The 17,785-nt window shown below is 37.9% G+C and overlaps 1 protein-coding gene across 1 annotated transcript in view; it reads right to left on the bottom strand.

Annotated features, from left to right (window-relative positions):
* Window positions 1–17,785, bottom strand: part of ZNF536 (zinc finger protein 536) — a 77,014-nt gene that overhangs the window by 20,026 nt on the left and 39,203 nt on the right. The window contains exon 2 of the mRNA XM_010189743.1: window positions 4,884–5,036. Within this exon, the coding sequence (XP_010188045.1) occupies window positions 4,884–5,036 (153 nt within the window). The remainder of the gene's footprint in view (window positions 1–4,883; window positions 5,037–17,785) is intronic.

The raw sequence follows: 17,785 nt of genomic DNA on the forward strand, positions 1-17,785 counted from the left end.
ACCAAATGGAATATCAAAGGTTCTGTAGGATTATTTTTGGATCTTGCACATGTTTCACCACACAATTAATCTGTTTGTCAGAAATACTGGTTAACTTCTTCTCTTTACTACTTTCCTTTACTAGTGATTTTTCTCTATTATATAAGACGAAACCACCCCTATCCTGCAAAAGGACAGGCTCTTGATGCTTTTGACTCAGTTTATTAAAGAATTTTCAATTGTGCACTAGGCATTACAATAAAATAATTTAATTTTTATAAAGTTTTATAATTGAATATTTTCCTTTATTTATATCTCATCTGCAATATTTATTCAGTCTTTTTACATGTCTTTACTTAGTTAAAATGTGGAGAGATAAATAGGGTTGTTCCTTTGCAGGGAAGATTCAGTACATTAATATAAACTGTACACTAATTCCCCCAAAGCATATATATATGTTGTAAACCTGAAGACTTTTTACACAGCTGCTTATTGCTAAACAGTGCCTTGTCCAGAAGGGGACAATCTGTGTCTCTAATTGCTGTCACTGAAGCTGAGATTCATTATGTGACTTTCCCATTAAAATGTGAGCATTAATTTGTATAATGAAATATCACCCACTGCAGTGTTCATTAGCCATGCCCTACTGTATACTGCACATTGTTAGCTACCTAGAAACTGTAGTTAATTTCACTAATGGATATTTCCCTACTTAGTGTTTGGTAGGAAATTTATACTGTAACGTTACCTCTTAAACTTTTAAGGAAATTTAAATTCAATCAATTATTTTCAACAAAAGTTTGGGATGTCATTAAGACAGGAGAAAAGGCATGCTGTACAATGTTAAGGATGGGAAATCTGGAGAAATCTAGAGAAATGAAAAGTCCTTTTAGTTCATCTTAGAAATGTAAGAATAAAGAATGTTCAATACCAAAATTGTCTCCTCTTGGAGCACACATACCCATTTTCCTTAATTATTCATATTGCTCATCCCACTACAAGCGCCTTCAGAGAATGGCAACAGGCAGTCTTTTTTTAGGAAGAAAATGTGAATTGAATTCATTTAAAACAGCATCATTTTTACTGTATTTCATCAGTTCATCTAAGCAAGTTTTAAAATTGGCTAGTCACCTTTCCAAGGGAAAATGCAGTAACACTGTAAATGTGCATAGTACATCTAATGCATGTAAGATATGTGTCATACATATCATAACATACTTGCAGTCAGTGGACACAGCCCTGCCAGGTTTTTTCTTGCTATCCCTGTCTTAGGTTTCTTCTGTTTAGCACAACCCAAACCTTCTTCAAGGCTGTCCTTGCCTCATGCACATTATTCTTTTTTCAGTATTCAAGGGATTTAACTGTGCTGGTCATACTGGGAATACAACTGAGCACCTAATGATCACATAAACCCAAACTGGTCTACATCTCAGTAGCTTCTGAATGCTCATGCAAGGTACAAAGAAGTGCTAGAGCTAATGAGAAACTGGCCCCTACATAATGTGTCACTTGTCAAAGGCAGAACATAAAAAATTTTAAATTTTTACCCTTAAGTGTTTCAGTGGAGTCCAAAGGCCTAGGCATGTAAAAAAAAATCACACCCATTTATTTTATTTCAGTGGGAATTGAGAGTGCTCAAGGACATAAATAAGATGTTCAGCTCCCTGAACGAAGGAACCTAAAATTGTTGCCCCTCCCAGAGTGGAAAAATCGAAACTCTGGAAGCCTCTTCTCATGGTACATTATGAGTCTGAAATACTGAGGTGGTTTTCTTTTTCACACATTCTGGGCACCTCTAAACCTTCTGTGTTATAACCTTCTCAGCTGTCTTATATCTTATTTTAAAACCAGGAAGCTGAATCACAAAGTGGCCAGTCCACCCACGTGCCTACTATGCACGACTGGTGCACATACATGCTTTGCCCTTGTTTCTGCATCTCTTCACAGTGAGTTTGTGCGAGCTCAAGTTGGTAGCTCTGAAGAAGCAGCCCCACACAGCCCATCGCTACTCACTGGTCAACATGAAGAAGTCCCCTAGAAGGGCTAGAGGATCTGTCTCTCCTCTCTGAGCCCAGAGACTCTGAAGCATTTAGCCCTGAGTCGTTCCTCTCTTCTCTCAGGGTCATACTAAGGAACTGTCTCATACTTTGACTGTTTTTAGAGCAAGAAAGAGAAGAAACTGATTTCACATAATTATGCCCTTTTCTTCTTATTATATGGGAACAAACAGAAATTATATCTTACTATGTTCCCCTTAAAGCTCTTCCTGGCTGAATATCATTGAATTAAATAATAAGAAAAAATCCGTTACAACTGTGTGCTGGGACTTAACTAAGCGTGCTAAATAAAACCCTTTTGTTAACTATAGAAGCTTGTTACATGATAGCAAAGTACACAGAAACTAAAACTCAGTGTGGAGAAGGTTGCAACCATGAAATATCCAACAGAAAAAAGAAGCAACCCAAGCCACTAGCTATTTCTTCTAAAACAGAGCCCAGCTTCCTCCTCTTGTGGAGGATTAAACGGCTCCTCTAGCTTTTTTGGGCCAATTGCCACAGACGCTCCTCCTGGCTGGATCAGACTTTGGGTCTTGTCTTGGCTTGCGTACCAAACCAACGTACTGGTGTGCCTTCAAACACACAGATGTTCGAAGGAACCTGACTTCTGCTGAACTGCTTGAGCTCATCTCTAACAAACAGGTGCTGTGAGAACAAGAACAGTAATTGAGTTAATGTAGTGGAGAAACACAGTAAAGTGTTTTTTATCAGTCAGTTACATGATCCAGGCATATAATAAAGACAGAGTGTGACATAAAAGGCAGGAAACTGTCCCTGATAAGTATGAGCTAAGCAATATTTGTTTAATAATTGGTATCTGTTGCATCATTTCCATGTTCTGCAAAGCAACTCGATTTTTATTTAATAACTCCAGTAATTTGCCAATTAACATTTTTATAATATTTATTAAGATTATTTCCAATATGTAAAACATTTCTCCATTTAAACATACTCTTGTCATTATTTACATTATTTCCTTTGTTCTCAACCTAATGGATATTGATCTTTATCTATTTTAAAATTATGATTTTTAAATATATTGCAAATGTTGTTTCAACAGTCTGTATGAAGTTTTCTTTTTGTTGTTGTTTTGTTATTTTATACATGGTTTATTTTTCCTTGTTTTAACTTTGTTTCGTCACTCTTAATATGCAAGTTTTATGGAATATTTACATTGCCATTAATTTACTTTCCATTAGTTCTAAGCCGCAAATACCAAATGCGTAATCACTGCCATCTTTAAAACAAGACCAAAATGACCACTATATAATAAAGCAAAAAAAAGGATGGGTATCCTCAGGTTATTTTAAATAATTTTTCTTTGCATCTCCAGTAATTAAAATGTCAAATTACTTAAACCTCATAGTTACAAGATTATTTTCCAATAAAATAACTACCATTTATTTACTTTTACTACATTAGAAAGCACACAAACAGGGTTTTCACTGTGGGAGTTGTTTTGTTTTGTATTGTGTCGTTGTTTGTTTTTATTTCACGAAGTCCAACACATGGAAAAGAACATTCTTGCCCTAAATGGTATTCTCCTACTTGAAATTCCAAAATATAATTAACAAACTTTCTCATCTCAACAATGAATTTTTTTTTCTTTAAATAACTTTCTGCTTTCATTTTCAATTTTTCAAAATCAGGCCCCACATTTGAAAACCCAACATTAAGTATTACATCTGCACAAGCACAGAGGAGAAACATGACTGCTGATTTGGGGAAGGGAAGAAAATACTGCTTATCTTGTACTTCAGTGAAATAAAAATTAACAGTGAAGTTTTTCAAGCAGGAGGTACAACTGGAATGTATTTTGTCATGCAATTTATTTTACCTATCAATTAGAAAAGTAGCAGTAAAATTCTGAAACTCATTTAAAATGGCTTAAAAATAAAATGACTCCACAGAGTACCCACTATGTCTGTTTACAAACAGAAGTATCCTAAATCTCCAGCTTTGGACATTCTCCCAAAGCCTAATATGATACCTAAGACTTGGAAGAACACATTATGATTAGCCATATACAGAATTTCTAGTAATGACAACAGGACCTGAGGATATTAGGATTTTATGTCAGATTTTCATTATGTAGAGTAATTCTTTGTAAATAGATAATATGTTTCTACATGAACCTTACCATGCACATACATACTTCTAAGCAAACAAGGTACTATAATTTAAATGAAGTGGTTATAGTTTACTGGTATCGAGGGCAGTCCACCTAATGAATGACACACCAAAATAAAGTGAGAAACCAGACCAGTTGAAAGTGTCTGTAGGGTAGAAATGCTGTGACTGTTACTAAAATAAAACGTGATAAGTTTTACCATCGTGCAAAATGTGGTTTTACTGCTTTGAAGTACTAAGTTGGCTGGGTTCTGTTTAAAAAAAATGCAGATCCATGAAGCTGATGCATTCATATGAACAGTGAGAGGTTAAAAATGAGCATGCTAAATGGAACAAAAATAGTAACTCAGAAAAACATACAGAATCCCTAAGCAGATGCTAAGGAAGGCCTTTGAAGCAGTTAGTATAACTAAGTCTGAAACCAATAGGCTTATGCCTATTGAAGGACAAGGGTAATTGAAGGAAACAGTGATGAAGCAGGGAAGGAGACAGAAATAACCTCAACTGGGAAAAGATGATTCTATTAAAGTGGTCTTTATCCAACAACACATTCCTTGTGCTTTTATTTAAGACTGTCATACATCTTTCTCAAAAGACTTTCTCCAACTAATGAGCCCAAATCTACAGTGGGAATTAAGGCTCCTAGCCACATATTACGTTAACCCCCACACACACATGGCATGTGTCGACAGCGCTCCGCTCACTTGTTCCTCTCACCTGTATGTATTCTCAAGTGGACCTTTAAGTGGTGGGATGTTCTGAAAGTTTTTCCACAATATGGGCAGTCTTTCATGGCAGAACCAAGGCTCCTGTCCCTCAGTAAAGCTGGCTGCTGGACTCCTACAGATCTCCCAGCTTCTTCTCCAATGTCTGCAACACAGAAACGTTCTCACATCACTTCAGCACATTGTTCTTGCTAAAACTGCTAACACAACACAAAGTTAAACATGTCAATACTACACCTGTCTATTTCATTCTTTAAATCTGACAGAATGCTGACAATTCATGTATTTTCTTGTTATTGTCTTAAATTATTTCATCTTTCCTATCATCATTTTAAGCAGCATATGGTACCTTTATATTGAACTGAATTACACAAGAAAAGAAACAGCTGTGTCAGCAGCTGGTTTGATTTCTTCTTTTACTTAGTTCCTATTAATTTATTCCCAAAAAGTTTTAGATTGTTGTTTTGTTGATTCTATTTCATTTATAAGTATTGTGAAAATCTGTACTTTCAGAGGGAAAAAGTTTGCATGGGTATATTAAAACCTCCCGTAACAACAGAATTGCAGTGACAGGGGCTTCAACAGAAGTGGCGATGTCTACACACAAAACTCATCAACTTCCTTCTGCAACATTCCAGTGCTGGAGTTACAATACAGGACGTAGCAAGTGACCTAATATCATGGGAAAGGCAATGAAAAAATGGGTCAGATGAGGAGGAAATCCTTCTCCCTCTCACCAGCAGCTCCTGCGTTTTCTCCTCCAGTGTTCACAACTACACTTACTCTTTGCATCGTAATACAATGAGTGAGACTCCAAGACATCTCTTCTCTCTCCCGATATAAAGAAAGAGTCATTCTCAGCCATCTTGAATAAGCTGCTATTATCCAAGCAGGCTATGAACAAAATAACTTACAAAAGACTGACATAAAAATTGCAAAAACTTAGGGCATTTTTAAAAAGCCATTATTCAAACCACACAAGACTCATCTACCGTATTTTGTACTTACAGGGTCATGTAATATCACATATATGTATCAATTCATGATTTCACGAAAAAGTATTATGGCAAATGTTGGAATTATGAACTGGATTTATGCTACTGCCACGTCACGGAGGTGCAATACACATGGACACATCATCACGTCCCTATGCAAAAGCTGGGCTATCGCAGTTATATTGAGGTGGGGTGCATATAGTTAACATCTGCGTGTAGAGTCTTGATTATTTCAACCATAAACTACTGACTAAAAATGTCCTGTCTTTACCCATTTGATACGTAACTAAAGCTGTCAGGAAACATAGTGCAGTTTACACAGCACTGCCTTTTAAATGGAAGCGATGGGACATAAGAAAGACTTAAATATTTGGCACTAATGAAAACTATTCACGCAGTTGCAGAGACACAAATACCACATTTCTGGAAAAGGTAACACTAACAGGCATTTCATTATTTACTATAAATGGCCCCTCTAAACTATTTTGCTTAAAGCTGAAAGAAGAGGATGGTAGAGTGATAAAATAGATATATCTCTATATCTGCTTATCTTAGTCATGTACGTAAGCAAGCTATTGCTAGTTTTCAAAAGGCAGAATCTGATAGTTTTCACATCACATTCTTGTTTAACATTTTCTGATTGTTCTTAGACTGCAGAGTTCAAGCACAATATTTAAGTTAGAAAGCTAGTAACTGTCATTTTGAATTATTCACAAGTATGTAAAGTAACATACTGCAGGAGTTTATTTTGCCTTTAAGAGTCCAGGAAAACATATATAGGTGCTAGTCTATAATTCCAATCTCCCTAAAGAGTTGAGACTTTCCCCTTTTTCACTCCTCAAAAGTTGTATATAATCATGTCTTAAGCTGCTTTGGGAAAAAATTAATTCCTGAGTGCAGAAAGATTTTTCTGAAGTGCAAAATACAGAATGCATGATGATAAACTGCAGGATTTTATTTTGGTTTTCAATAAATACTATATGAGTGTTATAGATAAATATATAGATAAAGCTAACAAGCCACTCAGGAGGAATTTACCGAATGAGTCTACTAGTTATGTTTTGCTATATGTCACTCTAAATGATGGCCTGTTATCCATTTGGCTTTTATCTTTCTATCTAGAATATGTGTGGCCCAATAAAAAAGAATAAATTTGTAAGATAAACAGCTCGCTTTGCAGATTTAAGAGTCTAATTTTCACTTTACACAAAATTGAATTTTTTCAAGGCAGCGAGACGATGGAGTTTACTCTAGCACTAATCCCTCTGAAAAAGCAAACTGAAAACAACAATGAAGCAAAGAAAGATGTGGGTGGTCTGAAGAGTTTTCTTTTAGATTTAAGTAGACATACAGTAGATAGCTCCAAAGGCTTTGCTCCAACAGGGGCCTTACCTTGAAGAATTTTTCTTCCCACAGTGAAAGCATTCCTAAGACTTTAAAGCTGGGCTGAGGGGTTTTCTTTTGAATTCCTCTGCTGACAAAGCCCACCGAAGCGCTGGAGGCCATCGCTACCTGAATGAGCAGCTTTACATCTAAGTTCTTTTATTTCAGACATTGAAAAGATATGTTCGAGGCTGCCGACTGTCCCCATCAAATGCTACCCCAGCTTCTTACTAGGGCCTCATTTTGGCAAATCATACCTACTTGTCAAGGCACTTAAGTTTAAAATGTGCTTAACTTTAAAATGCATTTAAGTCTCACTGCTACCAACGATTTTTTATACCAAGTCTCTCAAAGCAGTCTATGGCAAGTTAAGGAGGGGGGGTGAAGTGATACAGAAAAAAAGAAGAGATCAGCAAGTGAAAATTTAAGAAGCAAACTGGTGAATACAGACTATGCCAACAACAGTGTATGTGTGGAATGAAAAATCTTCAGCTGTACCAATACTGGTGTATTCTACACCTCCGATGTCCCTTTTCTCCTGCTACTGAGACCCCCTTCTTCAGTGGAAACTCACAGTTCTGTTACATTGTGCAAATCTGTAGTAATATTTTACAGACCTGCAGAACTAGGACTAGCCCCCAACAATTTAATTTATGATTTACTTTGGATTTGAGCTATGGTTTTCGGGCTGCTCCATTCTGAGGATAAAAGATCAGGAAGGAAAGAGAACAGTTACTTATCTTCCAGCCATTGTGGTTCACTGAGTTATGTGGTCTACATGACACGCACTTGATGCACATGAGATTAGACTGCTTTTTTTACCATCTACTTCCATTATAGGCAGGTCTATGTCCTGAATGTCTTCCTGCCCATCCCTATCTTTCCTGATTCGAGTGCAGGAAATAACAGAACAGAGTATAAAATATTGTACAGATGTACACGCTAGATGTAAGGCTTCCAAGCCTTGTCTCTGAACTTTTGCTGAGCTTTCCTTTCACTTTGAAAGCACTTATTCACAGCAAAAGTCATAGACAGAAGTGCAAAAGGCAACATTTCGTTCTGTTGATGAAACTGTTTTTTGTGTCAGGATAAGGAGAAGGCAGCAGCTGCGAGACCTCCAGCTGTTGTGAGCGCTGGACCTGCTGGGCAGGCAAACACTGCTCCGTGGCACAGGACACAGAGGAATTCAGCCATGAAGCTGCTTCTGGGGTGGTATGACAGGGACATCTCTTGTGTCCTGTACCTCAGCTACCCTTAATGACTGACTGTGCACATGTTCTTATGGGACAAATGCAAGGAAAGAAAGTTTGCTTTAACATCCATATCAGAAGGTGGCAATTAGCTGAATAACTAAATAGCCAATTTGGCCAAAATATGAGCAAATCTATTTGCTACGCAGACTGAAATGAAAACGAAGCAATCCATAGGATTAGTATTTAAAGGTCTAGCCCTTCTTCAGGCAGATGCCCACTTCTCAGGAGAGGGGGCACAAAAAGCCACCACTCCTTGCCTCGCATGGAGATGACCCATGTAGCGCTGCAGGCTGCTCTTATACCCCTGTGGTACATAGAGAGACTTCCACAGAGCCCGATAATCCCAATAAACATGTTTTGAACCAGGAGCACTTTTACAGTTCAGGTTAAAAGAAAGTGAGAAACACATCAGTGAATCCTTTCTTACAGCAGGCATCTTATAAGGTATCAGAAATTATCTACCCTGAAATGACCCACTGTCATGGCTGGCAGTGCCCTCAGCACACAGATAAGGATGCTACAGGGGCACAAAGCCCCTGTGGATATTGAGTGGATATTCTTAGGAAAGAGAAGACAAACCTAGGTGGACAGTGAAGTGGTGTACTCAGAACAGAAGATACCTAGCCAGGCATATGAAGAGCAAAAGAAAATTAATTATTTGAAATCTCTATATATGTTCTTTATGACTGGTCTACCTCTCTGAGATGAGTCTACAAACATAATTAGAAAAGGATTGATTGCTTTTGTGAAAGGAAGCCTGCTTTCAGTAAGTTAGGTAGCAGCACTGACTTCAGTTAGCCATGTTAGCAGCTGAATTTTCAAAGGAGCCATCTACATATATGTCCCGTAAATTTTACTGGAGTATTTATCTGCTGCGTGTATGTGAAAGTGCAGGGATTCTCAAAGAGGTACTTTCATGTTCAAAGGAGCTAAATTGCAGTCCTCATGCAGACTAAATTGTCAGTGAAGTCAGTTGGAATTTGTCAACACAAGGATTGCCAAATTAGACAAAACCAGGCAATCACATGGAAAAGGTAATCAACTCACAAAATAGGTAATCACACATACAAGTATGTGTTTGCTTTTGCACATTTTTCAGACATTATTAAAGAACCCTTTGAAAATGTGGTCAGAAGCCTTTAAAGATCCATATAATCCCAGTTTTTCATATAATCCTGAAATTCAAAATACTTGTTGCTCTTTAGAACTGCCTTTAAAAGTTAATGAAACATAGTGCAACAAGAAGTGGTAGTGATCATGGGGTAGTTTTTTGCATCTATAAACCACCTAGATTAAATCACCTTGCAGCAAGAAAAATGATATCCTGAATCTAATGTCAAGAAGGGAGTTAGAAGATATTCAGTATGTTAATCCTGTCACTGCTGCCACTTTTATGCAAGTATGCCTGGACTCAACCACCTCATTCCCTTGGAAGCAGTACAGGTTACACAGAGTTTCTGGGAAAACATGCTTTACCTTTCTTGCCTGTTCCTTACAGAAAGCTTTAATACTACTGAAAATAGTGGAAAATAAAAATATAATTAGGAATATAATTAACAGTATTTTTCTAGCTACCTGAAGTAGCTTCAATTCGTATTCCTCAATGTAAATGAGAACAGAATCTGGCCCAGTGCTCATAATTTGAAATCAGAACCCTATTAGCAGATGTCACTACACTTTTCTGCTAGTGAAGTTCATGGCTTAAAATGAAAGAGTCTAATATTACAGTTATATTTTAGGCCTCCAGAAAGAGTTACTAATGACTTAGGTCAGGAACAACTTGCTGTCTCTATTGTTTCATCAAGGATTTAGGTTTTATAATGACCATATATGGGAATCTTAAACTGTTAGACATTAATATGGATTGGCAGAGAATTTGTTTAAACAGAAAGCTATTTTAGAAGAGAATTGGAAAGGAGGCCTACTAGTGAGCAAGCAGCATTCCCATTGTTTGTATTATTACAAATAAAGATTATAGCAAAGGTTCCACTGGTAAATAAAAAGATACTGCTTCTGAAATCAGGCTTTTCACTTAGCCCTCTCAACCACACGGGCAAACAAAAGGCACAAACCACCCTGACTCTGCTACCGGTTAGTGCATTAGCAGATTTCAATGTAAAATATATTCAAAATTAAACCGAAGTAAAATGCCCATAACTATTTATATGAGGTAAGACTTGCAACGTTTAGAAGGGGGCAAATGGCAGCCATAGCCAACACCTCGGGCTACAGGGGAGCTCTCTAGGAGTTACTTCAGGAGAAAGAGAGACAAAATAGTCCGAGCAATTTTTTAGTAACTGGAAGGCTGGTGGTTGGGGACAGCACATACACCTTAAGCCCATACCTGGAGCACGTCACATACTTGAAGACTGGCGAGTTTCACACCCCGTGGGTGTAAAATGCTGCACGACAATACTGCATGTATGCAAATGCTGGTTATATCTTAATGCTTTTCACTGTGGCACTCTAAGAAACACACAAGAGGCTGTATAAACAGCACAAAGAGACATCAATAGACACTTAACCAAAAATTAAGCTTTTGTTTATCACAAAACGTTTCTTATCCTCTGTTTTCATTTTAATCAAATTCCCTACAGAGTTTTTGGGTTGGAGTTCTTAGCAGTCTTGCTTTTCAAATTGTTCTATATCTTTAAAAACTCTTAAGATAATCAAAGTTCAAACACAGTTTCTGAGTACATCACTTTAGCTGCCTGATTTGTTTGAAGAATCGTGTGACCAGAAGACACAGAAAATCAGATGCAGTACTTAAACAACAGGGTTGGTTACTTGCCATTAACTCACAGAGCTCAGTTTGGACTGAAAATTAAGCATATTGAAAAAAAAATATTTTTTGAGGGGACATTTTTTGCGTGAGACCCTTTAAACTGTAATTTTCTTTCTAAAGAAAGAAGACAATTTAAGCACCTTACAATATCTTTCATTTAACAGTTGGCAGAAGGAAACTCCCAGATGAACACTGGCCTGTGTCTTTCTCTTTAACCAGCTGAGTGATCCAAGCTTTTAATAAAGCTGTTCCAATTATTGTAAAAGTCATCTAGTACCTTATAGCCACAAATATTGACAGTTTATTGCACAACGCATTCATGACATTTGAAGGTCACATCATACATAATACATACACTTTTATAAAAGTGTCTGGAACAAAGAGATACATGATCAGCAATTACATCTTACCATTTGAGGGTATGATTTTATACTTATTTGAAATGAAATACTATATGAAATGCAAATTGTTAATAAAACACAAAATAGTTCATTTTCTGTATTTATTGTTTTATTAATCAATGATACTGAGTTCAGTTGTACAAAATCAATAGAATTCAGTCCATGCCCCAAGAAGATTACAGTTAAATATCATTATCCTGCAAACCATCACAGGTATTAGCCCAGCATGAGGAGAAAGTAAGCTTAAAACTTTCATCTCACTACTGTATACTTCTCCACCCCTACTGAATTCAATGAAACTTCAACACTTAGATTTGAATCAAGACCGTAGCATATTATTGATATATTCAACTTGATAAAATTGAATCAAAATGAAATTGAAAAGAGTGCTAAAGACTTTTTTTATATATGCAGGCATATCAAACTTCTTCATTCTCTTCCAATGCTCATGGCTTTTGAAGCCATTCTAAAGTCACATGCACATGCACAAACGGTATAATTTAAAGCTCTAAGTTGCAACTTATGCAGTCAGACCTGTGCACAGTCCTTCAGTGAAGTTAACACACATCAGGAATACACACAGCATGGCCCTGAGAGTGCTTGTCTTTGGTTAAACACTCACGGCATCTTCACATTAGTGGCATCACCACTAGATCCTACAACAACCAGCTACTTGCTGAGAGCTGAGCTTGCAGCAAATGACCACAGATTACTACATCATTCCCTCTAACACCATGTCTGCTGGTTTGTTTCAAAATCCTGGTATCTTCTTTCCTGAGCCCTTCACATGCAAGACTCCTCCACCATCCAACTTCTTTCACTGGCTCTTCAGCTCTGCTACTCCAAAATTACGCTTTGAAATCCCACTTCCCTAATTTGACTATACAGGTCAAAGTACTTTGGAGCCCAAATCACTGAGTTTCCCAGATAAGGTTCATGAAATTCCACTAGACTTGTATAATCTTTCCGCAGGAAAATTGAATACTTTAGAAGAGGAAGCACTCGGTCATTTATCAGAACGATAGGTCCATTTGCTATCTTGAATGTAAAGCTAGCTACTCTGAGCAATGAGCTTCTGCTTGTTCTTGCTTTCTACAGAAGTACACATCTGAGCTGCCAGACACTTTATTGTACTCCTCTGTACAGAGCATGAATCTTCACCAGCAAAGCAGATACTTGCACTTTGGATCAGTTATGCTGGGCTTAAATAAGCATGCATTGATCTTTCCTTGCCATTTTGCCAATGTTCTCTGTCATCTATCCTCAATATTTACTCTAGTATTCATTTATGCTTCTCCTAGCAATATTAGCTCCCAAACCTTCCATACGACACACTGCCCATGGTTTTCTCCTCCTTTTCTTAAAATGAGCTTAGAATGTTCTGGATGTTTACCAAATGTTCAGGCAACAGTGGTCTGTGATTCTCATGTAAGCCTGTCCCACTACTTATCTTACCCAAACCCTTGACGTACCTGTGTTAGCTTTGATCCCATCACCTAAATTTGAAACAGGCACTTGATTACTGACCAGAGAGGACAAGGCTTTTCCACACTTCATACAGACTGTTTACTGCTTTTGGAGAAAATTCCAGTGGGGAATCTAAGCAGAGAAGCTATCCAACTGGACCATCTTTTGGATCTGTATGTGTTATTTGTAGGCAGGTGTTCAGGTACCAGATGGCCTTAAAGCCCATACTATTCAGGTTATAGCAGCTTCTACAGGCTGTCTGCATCATATTCCCATCTCTGAGATTTGCAGAGTGGCTTCATGGAGCTTGATAAACACTTTTACCTAGCATTGTTCTCCTGATGCCAAGGCTAGATCAGATATCCAATCTGGGAGAGGTGCCTTACAGTCCCTCTTTAATTAAGTACTCCTGATCTCCCACTCCTGGGATGGATTGCTACTGCTGATTAAACTCCAGAAGTAAGGATCTGAGGAGGCAATTTCATGAGGGAGAAAATGAAGTTGCTAACTAATCAACTAAAATAACCACTAACTGGACTTCTGTGAATGAATATACTGCTGCCTTCTTGCTTCCATGCTTACCTCCTTTCATCCACGTGTTAGCATCTCTACATGCCTATCAACCAAACAGGTATGGCGCACTTCATTGCGACCTCTATCTTGTTCCTAAACTACATGTGGGACAAACAAACCCATTTGGTACAGAGTATAGGCTACACTTTGAGGAAAATCCAAGACGGTGTCTGTAAACTGTAGGAAAGATGGTGATTCTGGGTGGAAGAGAGAGGCATTGAACCTATTTTCTCTAGGTTCTTCCCATGTGCCCAGCAATGTAGATTTTGAGATTTTAAAAGGCACAAATTAACACCCAACCCCACATAGTTTTCAAAATCCATTCATATCTTTTAAAATTGTTTGAGAGGTTGTATGGGAATACTTAATAACTACATTGGCCAAGTTTCATCCTGAGTTGCTGGGCTTAAACAAATCCAAAAACCAAACAAATAATTTTTTCAAGTCAGAACCACAGACCTGTCCACAATACAAGTAGCTCTCGGGACATCAGGTATCATTGGAGAAGTTTTTGCATGTTCTTGATTTAGAAACTCCCTTTTCATTTTTATTATCTTATCATGCGGTGGGAAAATCAGCACAGAAGTGCCAGTAGCACGTCACCAGATTTTATAAAAAATTATTCTAATAAAGAAAATGTAATTTACTTAAAATAGCAAAGGAATATCTTTCTGTAGATGCCAGTAAAAAAGAAACCAACAGTCAGTCACACAAAAACAACTGCACAGGTAGCTAAATTACTAATTTCCTCCTTAACAAAATGAGAAGGAATTAAAGACTCTCATTCCATTTACAGATTACTGATTGCAGAGGTGCTGACAGACTCTCCAAAAAGTGAATAATGTCACAGTGTGTATTACAACATTCGGACAGACTATGACAGTACAGACTTTTCCATTATCTGTATTCTCTTAGTTTTTACTTTCTACTGCTGCCATCCAACTAAATGACTGCTTTGAGCTAACACAATCTCAAATCTCTGTAAATAATTTTTCTCCCATTTAAGTTCTTTGGTACATGACACTTAAGTATAATTTCCAACTTCTTTCCCCGTTTCAAAAAAACTATCTGCACTCAAAGAAATACTTCTAAGAAACTTTGAACTGCTGAATCTATTTTACTAGCCCCGTTTTTCTATTAATAAAATATGTTAATTGCATGAGTTTTCTGTAACAGAAAAATATTGATTAGATGTATTACTTCCCGTCTTGAGAAGGGATCCTTTAACTGTTGGGTATTTTTTTCCCATTGGTTTAACAGCGTATCATGGGCATACTGAGACCATGATGTCTTTAATCATGATATTCTATGAATGGGGTCATTAATTTTTTTTATACTAATGACGCATCTCAAAAAGTACATTACTAGGTCAACCTGTATCCATGTCTTGTAAATAGCCTTAAAGTACACTGATAACAAGCTATTTGTGGGCTATAAAAATATGAAATGCTACATATGAAGCTGATATATCAATAATCCAGCTTCCCTTTTGTACTATGAAAATATAAAATTTTTCATCTGAACTAGCCTGGTACAAAAAAAAAGGAAAAAAATACTATTTTGAACGTTCTCCTCTGATTTAGCTGGGCTTGTGGCAATAACTGGTTTAGGCATAGGCTTCAGTATGCTGGAATGATCCTGAAACTAATTTTGCATGTGTTGGAGTTGGACTGTGGCCATGCACGTCAGTATGCTGGAACAGAGTTATCTAAATCCTGAGCCTTATTTTACATGTGCTGGTGTTGGACTGTGGCCCTGCAATCTTTTAGGTCTCCATCTGTAGCTATCAAAGCCAGGGTGTGCCCAGCCACTCACTACTGCTCACTGCTTTCCTTCCACAGGAAAACTACAGGCTCGCAACCACCCTCCCACACACTGGAGTGGCTGGGAGCTCTTCAGAGTCCTGGCAGGTCTCATCAACCTTCCTCTAAAGCCTCTTCGCTGCCATGACTGGCCTTTTGGAGCCCATCACGCCTCTTATATTGCTGTAAGCCTAGATAGTTATCAAGTCCACATCACTGATGAGAAATATCAAACTCTTGGACAGATGTTCCCTCAGATCAAGGGAGTTGATTCCGTTTTCAACACCAGGTAGAACAACCCACTAATTTTTAAGCAAGCTATGGAGACCACAGCTCCCAGCCTGATGGAAGGCCCCTCCGAGTTTCCCAGCCTGACAGTATTTTCCCTGTGACCGCTGGCCAAAGTGATTTGAAGTCCAGATGGTCTAGTCAGAAGCTAGCAGTTGTTTTCTTCTGGGGAAGAGGACAAGAAAAGAAGAGATCAGGCACTTGGAAGCCACATTCCTCCAAAAATGCAACGAATGCTGGCTGTGCACAAGTCTGGAACACCAACACAGAGGCAGTAATGGGGACTGAGCAAAGGAAAGGTGGTTGTACAAAGTACTTATCACCACTGTAAGAACTGGTAACCTGCAGGGACACACCGGCTGATGGTAACACGGCACAAAGTTTTTGCAAGTCTCCTTCCACTTGCTTACAATTCCTCCACATTAAAGCACTAGCAAATACATATATTAACCCATCAGGAGCATTTATAAAATTAGGCGATAATTCAGGCTAAATTATTTGCTAGCATGTATCTCTACCTGAGATTAATAATATTTTCTCTATGGAGCCTACCAAACCGAGGAAACAACTTCACACTAAGGTCAAAATCAGGCATTCGAATGAAGATTGGGCATTCTGCTGTGACTGGACAGACACAAATCAGCTGCCTCTGAGACAGAGGAACACTCATTTTAGAAGAAGAAGGGTTGCTCCATCTCTTAACTTATTAGCAATGCACTTTCTTCAAACTCCAAGAGTAAAAGAAATTCAAAACCCAGGTAGTCTGCATGCACAGAAGCACCTTTTGTTTAATAAATAATTCAACCATGTATTCCTTTTTAATTTAAAAACGGTCTGACTGAACAGTCAACAGAGTGAACTAAAGTTGGCAAAATACAGTGTTGAAAAATTAAAAAGTGTATTCAAGGCCATACTCATTTGCTTCACTTCCCATATACTGGAGAGACAGGCTGTGCTGAAGTTCTACCTTTTTTCTTTTTCTTTTAAATTATACACATACAGTCATGTGATGTTCACTTAATTTTGAAAGCTGCCTTGCCCTGGAATTATTCTGTCTCTCTTTCTGTTACCAGCACAACAGCCACTGCTCCTCTACCTCATCAATTTCATCAGAAATTCAGCCAAAATGTTCTCACGGATTCCTCTGCCATGCCTGTGAGGACCAGACTTTAACTATCAACCATCTTGGAAAACAGAAATACTGTAAAGCATTCTGGAAATATTCAGACTGAATGATGGTCCCATATATTAATAAGGGCATGGTAAGGTACAGGAAACACATCTAGCTGTAAAAATCTGCAGATAACCATGCAATGAAACCCATCCCATAACTGCATTTGTAACACACTACTGCAAATGCATCCAAGAACTTGGAAACAGTTGAGTGCATTTGGTACTGACTGATCCTCTTGAAGACAGTCAAAAGCAGGTAGCACTATGTTAAGTATGAGTTCACAGACTCAGTTTCTGTAAAATGAAATTCTTTGCAGAAAGCAGTTAAGAATAGGAAGGAAAAAAGCAAATGTAGTAAATTCTTACACTTTGCTTTCAGGACCACAATGCTTAAAATAATTTCTCCAGTCCTAGAGCAGACAGCAAGAAAAAAGTAATGCTGTGGCAAAACCTCCTTATTTCAGATTCCTGGAGGTCTGCCCATTCCCTCACACATACCAAAGCAGTAGCAAATATTTAATGCCTTCCTAACAAAACACAACCTTTCAGTCCCCACTCTGCTGAGTGTTTGATTCCCATCACTGTGAATGGCTTCACAATATTTTGTGAAAAACCCTTTCTGATCAGCGTCTTCTGAACCAATGACCAATCTGTAATCATCACTCAACACTCACCAACATGGAATTACCAGCTTGATGATGCTCACATGGCATTCAATGCTGACAGAAGGAAATCTTATCTGAGAGAGGCAGGAAAGAAGATCTTTACAGGGAA

This window comes from Mesitornis unicolor, unplaced genomic scaffold (genome assembly GCF_000695765.1).
Source record: "Mesitornis unicolor isolate BGI_N332 unplaced genomic scaffold, ASM69576v1 scaffold33078, whole genome shotgun sequence".
In the NCBI taxonomy this organism is placed as follows: Eukaryota; Metazoa; Chordata; class Aves; order Mesitornithiformes; family Mesitornithidae; genus Mesitornis; species Mesitornis unicolor.